The sequence below is a fragment of the Ipomoea nil genome, unplaced genomic scaffold (genome assembly GCF_001879475.1).
Source record: "Ipomoea nil cultivar Tokyo-kokei standard unplaced genomic scaffold, Asagao_1.1 scaffold1932, whole genome shotgun sequence".
Taxonomy (NCBI): domain Eukaryota; kingdom Viridiplantae; phylum Streptophyta; class Magnoliopsida; order Solanales; family Convolvulaceae; genus Ipomoea; species Ipomoea nil.
Genome location: NW_017618360.1, coordinates 3,304,586 through 3,312,990, shown reverse-complemented (window position 1 = coordinate 3,312,990; position 8,405 = coordinate 3,304,586). Strand labels below are relative to the sequence as shown.

Here is an 8,405-nt window from a genome sequence, read left to right as displayed (position 1 = left end):
ATATGTTGTTGCTAGGAATCGAACCTGATTTTTTTTTTTTTAAGGGGAGACGCGCGTTTTATTAAAACGACGTCGTTTTTGCATCCGTATGCACCATGCATGGTGCATACGGATGCACAGCATAATTTGCCTATAAAATCACCTCATTAGTCCTGAGGTCCCCATAAGAGGTCCTCACCTCCTCTTTTTCAGTCAAGATTTCTCAATGACCTCCCAAACTATGTGTAATTCAAATCTTCCATTATCACTAAATAAAATTTTAAAGTGATCAATTGAACTTTCTATCTACAAAAAGCCATATTTTCTCGTTGCATAAATATATCTTTTTGTGCTTGTATGGACAACTCAACTGGTCATAGAAGTGAAGTTTGGGAAGAATGACCAGGGATCGAGTCTCACCCAGTGAGGGGGTCTAGCCGAGTCTCACCCAGTGTGGGAGCAACCTCTCAAAGTGAGGGGGTCTAGTCTCCGTGGCATTCTCTTAGATGTTCTGTCGAGTCCTACCCAGTGTGGGAGCAACCTCTCAAGTGTCGGGTCCTACCCAGTGTGGGAGCAACCTCTCAAAGTGAGGGGGTCTAGTCTCCGTGGCATTCTCTTAGATGCTCTGTCGGGTCCTACCCAGTGTGGAAGCAACCTCTCAAAGTGAGGGGATCTACTCTTCGTGGCATTCTCTTAGATGCTCTGTCGGGTCGGGGTGTAGAAGCCCTTAGAATTGGAGATTCAACCTTTTGGGAAGAAAAAATACATCTTTTTGCCTTCTTTACAACTAATGAGGAAACCTGTTGGAGAATGTGTTTGTCCTCAACAACCTAAAGTCATCACTCTAAAACGTCAACCTTACAATTCACATAACATGTCTTTAAAGGCCCTAAATCGATCCTCAAAACCCAACCTTATTATATTGGTAATTAAATTTCACTCAGAAATTAAATAAAGTACTACATATACATGACCTCCAATAAAATCATTTACTCTAACAGAACCAAACTAATTTATATTTTAAAAAAAGATTAAACATATATGTATATATGGTATGCGTTTATTCCTCTCCCCAGCTGCTAGCTTGCTTCCCGATTTTATGAAGAGCTTTGACCACCTCTTCATTGGTCACCTTCCCAGTGACCATCACCTTGTTTAGCTTCTTGTCAACATCGTATGTTTCAATGTCTGTCATCCCGGCCATAATCATGGAATGGAAATTCAGATCATCAGACCAAGAAATCTTTTAATTTGGGGTGGTTAATGTTCATATAAATTAATTACCTTCAATTTTCTTGATGGCTTTCAGGATTTTCCTAATGCATTCGTCGCAGTGCAAATTCACCTTCAACTCCACCGTCTAAATTGAAATCAAGAAATTAAAAAGATCGATCAAATAAAATGGTAATTGTAAGCACGTACGGGAACTTACATTAGCCATGGAGCTTGAGCTAACTGGAGTTGGGAAGCAAGAATGAAAATTAGTGTAATTTCTGAGCGATGCTCAGGTGGGGTGTATATAAGGTGGGCGGTGTGAATTGGGGGTATTGGATTCTCTGCTTTAATTTTTCAATTCATATATTATATTATATATATGGAGCGTGCTGGATGGCCATCTCTTCACTTTGTTAAAAGGGACTTTAGTTTCCTCCTTTTTCTGACCCCTGCCACATTATCGTCCGTTCATTTGGGGCGGCAAACGTTTGACGTTTACGTCCCAGGCTGTCAATATACGCGACCAATCCCAAACCGCCCTCACTATACTTAGACTAATTTCGTCAAGTACTTTGTACTCAGATAATATATAGTAATCTATCTCATATGAGAGGTTATGAAATTGAGTTTCAGTGGAAGGTTATGAGATCGAGTCTCATTGAAGGTATTGTTAATTCTTTATGTTTCATTATGTTGAGACAATATTAATCATCTGACTATAGTCTTTTCTTAAATTGGTCCCTTAATTTTTAATTTCTTCAAAATGATCCTCTTACTTTTGAATTTTAAGCCAAAATGGTCTTCCGTTAGCTTTGGCATTAAGTTGGTGTTAAAATGAAGGGTAAAATTGAAAATTTAAGTTTTTCACTCTAATTTAAAGTAATCTGTGATTCCTTTGCGCAATATGTGCACATATTTCTTCAAATTAGGTTTTTGCTCTCCTAAATCTGCAATCAAAATGTGGGATAATCAACTAGAAGGTCAAAAAAGTTCATCTTCAACTTCATCCATAAATGGATGACCATTTTGGTTTAAAATTCAAAAGTCAGATGACCACTTTAGAAAAATTAGAAATCAAGGGATCAATTTGAGAAAAGACCATAGTCGGAGAACCATTTTGGAAATTAAGTCTTTTAGTAATTTGTCTGCAAAGTTAGATCCTTTTAGCAAATTAAGTTCAAAATCTTTAATTTTATGGCACCTGGTAGTGTAAATTAAATTTGACTTTTACTTGAGGACATAGGCCTTGTTTGGCAAATAGCGGTTAGCGGTTAGCGTTAGCAGATTGTGTTAGCGGTTAACAAATAGCGGATTGTGTTAGTGGGTTTGACCAGCGGTTTATATCAGCGGTCTGTAAAAAGATGTTTGGTAAAATTAGCGGTTTAGATTAGCGGTTAACATGTAAAATGACCAAAAGAGTATACATATAATAATAATAATAATAATAATAATAATAATAATAATAATAAGTATTATTATTATTAATTAAGAATAATAATAATCAAAATTTTAAAATTAAAAAAAAAGAGAGAGAGAGAGAGAGAGAGAGAAATGTGATGTGGGATCAAATCTGATCCCACATTGACAACAAATAAATAAAAAAAGGACCTTGAGCTCCCTCATTAAAAGGGGAGCTCAACGCCCCAATTTGCATCCCAGGGCAGGGAATTAGAAGCCTCAGGCTTCATTATTAATGAAGCCTGAGGCTTCTCATTTTAATTAACAACAACAACGTTAATTTTTTTTTTTTTTAATATATAAGGGCGTTTTGGGCTTTTGCCCAAAACGCCAAAGAGAAACGCTGCTATATGCAGCGTTTCTAAAATCAGCGGTTTGGAGCAATTTGCTGCTCCAAACCGCTATTAACCAAACAATGACTTTGGCGTTTTGATCGTGGTCAAAACGCCAAAGTCGATGGATCCGCCAAAATTTTGACGGATCCGCCAATAACCAAACATGCCCAAAATCATATTTTGAATCCTATTAGGATCATGCTTACAACACCTTTGCTTGGGTATTCATTTGGCAAGCAATTTGATTTTTTCCAACTTAAAGCAATTTGATTTTTTCCAACTTATGACACTGATACAAATTTAAGTCTTAATTGCTAAAAAGAAATATACAAAATCAATCATTTTATTGTACATTAAATATCTTACTAAATACCAGCCACTAATAAGTTCAAAATCTTAAACTTACATGATCTAGATATTTAAAGTACGTCAGATCAACGAACCTAGCACTAATAAGCTAAGTTTGAAATCTTAATTAAACTTATATATATATGTGTGTGTGTGTCAGCCCAAATGTAGTCAGGCCTTAATGTGCGATCGACCATTAGGTATGTAAAAATGCACCAATATGTTTAGAAAATGCGCAACAAAAAAAATTTGTTATCAACTATAATACAAGTCAAAATTGCATTGAAGTCACCCAAAACTTTGTTGTCGACAATTCTTCATACAACATTAACATGATTACTTTATCTAAGTAAATGGGTGCAATATAATTTCATATTAGAAAATTACAAGTTCAATTCTTGTCAATATCCTTTTTATATTAGTCTATCACACAATTCTCATATCTTGTACATAAAATGAGACGGAGAGAATATAGAATTTTTATAACAAAAAAAAAAAATCAAATTGATTGTGCACCCAAAATGTAATGAAGTTTTTTTTTTTTTTTTTTTGGTTAAAAAAATTGTGGTCTCACCTAAGCGAAGTACCATAATTCGTAGAGGTTCAGAATCTGAGTGTTATATGTTTTTGCATTTTTTTGATCGTTCAAATCTTTTCATGTGTAGATTACTAATTATCCAATGAAACGAAACGAAACGATTTTATTGCAAGCCAAACACATCACTACAGACGAAACAAACACAACCATAAAGCCAAACAGTACAACTGACAAATGCAGACGCCTGCAGTTCTCCTTCTTCTGCACATGCGGAAAAAAGTCGCATGCCTTCTAGTGTTGTACTTCACGTACTACAGGTGGAACAACGGGTCGGGTGTGACCCACCCGCCTTAGATGGCAAGGACGAGACCCGGCACAGATTTGCTCCCGCCGCGATTAGGGAGGCTGCTCTCCCAGACGGAAGTGCAGGAGAGCGGAGCAATGGCGGCGTCGCTGAAGCGCGTGACGGTGAGGTAGGTGTTGAAGTACTCGCGGACCTGGGTAATTATCCCATCCGTGACGGTCCAGGCGTGAACCCAGGTGATGTTGCGCGGCGGATCGCAGCCTTCGACGAGCACCACGGAGGAGCCGATGGCGTCGATCGTCTGGTGCTTGAACTGGAACAACGAATCGGCGGTGGAGTCGTCGACAGTGCCGGTGAGGATGCGCATCAAAAACTGGTGCGACGGCGGGCCATGGAACCACCACTCCAGATCGGAGGCCAGAAGCTTCTGGACTTTTTCCACGTCGCGTGAGCTCAGCGCTTCATATAGGGCGATCACCACCGCCTTGTTTCTGCTTTCTTCCTGAGAGTTAGCCAGTTTTGGTTGCCGATATGATGAAGGAATTGAAGATGAGAAGATAATCGAAGAGAGAGCAGACGGATAGACCAAAATGCAATTCACGGAAGAAATATATATGAAGCCTCCGATCCGATCAAAGTTGGAATTGAAGTCTTTTGGAATAATGGCGCCGGAGTTTATATAGGGAGAGGGAGGGGTATGTTTGTGATTATGAATTGTGACATCACACGGTTAAAAGATTTTAATGAGAAACACACACACATTATATATAAGATGACAAAGACACTATTTTAATTCTTTAGTAAATTTAGTTCATTGGTTATCTGTAATGTAAATTTAGTTAATAACTTTTTAACAAATGGTTAATTTACCGTTTTGCTAAAAATATAAGAAATAAATTAAATTTAGGGATAAGAGTCAAATAGACCCTTCAACTATAAGACAGAGTGCAATTAGCCCCTTGAACTAACAAAAGCTCCAATTAACCCCTTCATCTGTTTACTTGTATGCAATTAAGTCCATAACTTTCTAAATTTGTGCAATTAGCTTAATTTGAAGGTAAACATAAGGTAATAGTAGGTCAAATTGATTTTTTTTTTTTTAAAAAAAAAACAAAAAAACTAAAACTAAAACTAAAACTAAAACTAAATAAAATAATAATAAAAAAAAAAACAAATTACGTCCAGTTGACGGAGAAGCCATGGCCGGCTTCCCGTCAAACTGGACGGAGAAGCCATGGCTGGCATCTCCGTCCAGTTTGACGGAGAAGCCGGCCCATTCTCCGTCGACTGGACTGAGAAGCCATTGCCAGCTTCTCCGTCCAGTTTGACGGAGAGCCATGGCCGGCTTCTCCGTCAACTGGGCTTAGAATCCATGGCCGACTTCTCCGTCAAACTGGACGGAGAAGCCATGTCTGGTATCTCTGTCCAGTTTGACGGAGAGCCATGGCCGACTTTTCCGTCCAGTTTGACGGAGAAGCCATGACCGGCTTCTCCGTCAACTGGGCGAAGAAGCCATGGTCGGCTTCTCCGTCAACTGGCCGGAGAAGCCAGCCATGGCAGTTTCTCCGCCGACTTCTCCGTCTAGTTTGACGGAGAAGCCTGTTTTTTTTTTTTTTTTTTTTTTTTAATTTCTTTATTTTTTTATTTTTTATTTGAATTAAAAAAGATATTATTTTATTTTTATTTTTTAAAAAAAAATTACCTGCAACTTTAATGTAACCTTCTAATTAACCTAATTGCACAAAAATGAAAAGATAAAGGGTCTAATTGAAGCTTTTGTTAGTTTAAGGGCCTAATTGCACTTTGGCCTATAGTTTAAGGGTCTATTTGACCCTTATCCCTTAAATTTATGTTTAGATTATAATTATTATATGTGAGGGAATGGAGTATGTGTTTATTGATATAAAACAGCTAACTATAAATAGTACACAAATGAGAGTAAGTAGCATGAAATTACAAGAATTAGTTTAACATAGCTATTCTATAAGAGCATAATTAGAATATATAGATACAGAGATGAAATATGTCACCCACATATATCCTTAACATTATATTGCTTTCATATTACAGTGAAATGACAACCTTCCAAAAATAAAGAAAAAGAGAAAAATGCTAGCATGAGCTTAGTTCAATGGTTCAGGTAGGCATATATTTAGAATAAGAGACCAATGGTCGAATTTTGACGACGGAATGTGGGGATTATGTCTAAAGTGGACAGATCCCTTATACGCATCGGCATTTGGCCATGTTTGATGAGCCATTGAAACACCGTAATTTACCTCTTTCCAAATGTTCTATCGGGTCAGGATGTGGGGCCTTTAAGATTGAAGATTCAACTTTTTGAGAGAAGAAAAAGAGAAAAATGTCAAAAACCTTTGATGAGTGTCGTCATTTGGTCAGGGCCGGATTTTAGGGCGTGCAACATGGGCAACCGCACAGGGCCTCAATTTTTAGAGGGCCTAATATTTACATTGTTTATACTTATTTAAAATAAAAATTATATATTTCATAGTAAGAGCTGTTATTTTTGCATTCAACTAGTGTTACACTATTCATACTTATTTGAAAAAATATATATTTTATAGTACTAGTTTTAAAGATTGTGCTCTTTTAATAGGGCCTTATTTATTTATAAGAACGGGGCCACAAAAATTTAGAAATCCGCACTGCATTTGGTGGACATTAATGTTGTTTATATTGCTAGCTAGTGTATGTGTCATGGATGCACTCCATCTAATGAAATATCCAAATGTATAAAGCCCAGCCATACCTTATCCAATCATTGCACGAGCCCATGCAATTCAATATCACACTATATATAAAATCAAAACAATATACATTTTTTATCCCTCTACTAGTCTACTATACCGTAAGTAAAACAATATGAAATTAAAGATTACTTGACTAGATATTTCACTTTGCATGCTCAGGAATTGCAATTCAATTTATTGAGACACCTCAATTGGATCTTCATTATAGTTTTTGAGATGCATGATTGATTGTTACTCGTTCAAGATATATATATTGCTCTGAATTGTCATAGTTCCTTTTGAGATTTTCTTTATCCTTGTTGATAAAAGAAAAACAATATAAATATTTTATGGCACTTCTACTATGCATGCCAAGTCCTGTTGCGTTGTTAATTGTTAATTACATGTAATTTAGTTATGTTGCAATGTGAGAATTGTCTATTAATCTTTTCAGTTTGAGTCAGTCAGCTACCTAAACGAATTTACTTCATTGTAGTAATTTGTCCATTAACTCTTCATCATATTTTTTTGAGAGGATTGATTGGGCATTATATTACGTGTTCAAGATAGGCATCTTGCTCTAAATTGTCATAGTTTATTTCAAGATTTTCGTTTTCTTTGTTGATAAAAGAAAGACAATATATTTTATGGCACTTCTACTTTGCATGCCAAGTTGCGTTGCATTGTTACACGTAATAAGTTGCATTACTGTTATGTGACAGTTGTCTATTGACTTTATTGATTTGAGCCAATTAACTATGGGAAGCTAAACTGGTTTACCTCATTATAATCAATTATCCATTAGAGCCACAAAACAGACTTCATCTAGGGGGCACCTTTAGATAGTGATTGAACACTTTTTCTTAAATTAAAGTTTAAAATATAATTTAACTAAAAGTCTTTTGAATAATGATTTTAAAAATCAGTTATTAATTTTAAAATTGAACACAATTAACCATTGATTGTTGAAATTTTACCAATCTTTGGTTACCAAATTCATTTGCCGGCTGTCAAATTCGAAAGCAAATTAAAGTTGTAATTATCATATGCCACACCTTAAAACCATCCAAGTATCCAATAATGACGCTAAAAGTTTAAAACAATCAAGATTTTCGATCAATTTGATAGCCAAAATCAAGAGATAAATTATTAAGTTTCAATAAAATACAAAAAAAAAAAAAATCTTATTTTATTTTTCAATTTCTCTCTTAGGTTGAGAAATTAAAGCTCGACCATACATACCATATATACTATTATTATAGGAACAGTAAATTGAAGAAGAGACAAAAGTGTAATTTATGTCGAGGGAGATTATTGAAGATGAAAAAGACTTGAGGTACCTCAAATTATTATTATTATTATTATTATTATTATTATTATTATTATTATTATTTATCCACATTTCGTGATAATAAAAAATTGATCATTGTCCGCCTGGGTTTAACTCAATAATTCAGTAGACAGTATTTGAGAATAAT

The 8,405-nt window shown here is 35.6% G+C and overlaps 1 protein-coding gene and 1 long non-coding RNA gene across 2 annotated transcripts; both read right to left on the bottom strand.

The window, feature by feature from the left end:
• Nucleotides 1–794: 794 nt before the first annotated feature.
• LOC109146485 lies at nucleotides 795–1,553 on the bottom strand. Its single transcript, XR_002048454.1, has 3 exons — nucleotides 1,412–1,553; nucleotides 1,264–1,339; nucleotides 795–1,167 (listed from the first exon to the last, which is right to left on the bottom strand). It is a non-coding gene; the product is annotated as an uncharacterized LOC109146485 (long non-coding RNA).
• A 2,455-nt stretch (nucleotides 1,554–4,008) lies between these two features.
• Nucleotides 4,009–4,812, bottom strand: LOC109146484 (wound-induced protein 1-like). Its single transcript, XM_019294129.1, has one exon. The coding sequence runs from the start codon at nucleotides 4,542–4,544 to the stop codon at nucleotides 4,224–4,226; it is 321 nt and encodes a 106-aa protein (XP_019149674.1). The 5' UTR covers nucleotides 4,545–4,812; the 3' UTR covers nucleotides 4,009–4,223.
• Between the last annotated feature and the right edge of the window lie 3,593 nt (nucleotides 4,813–8,405).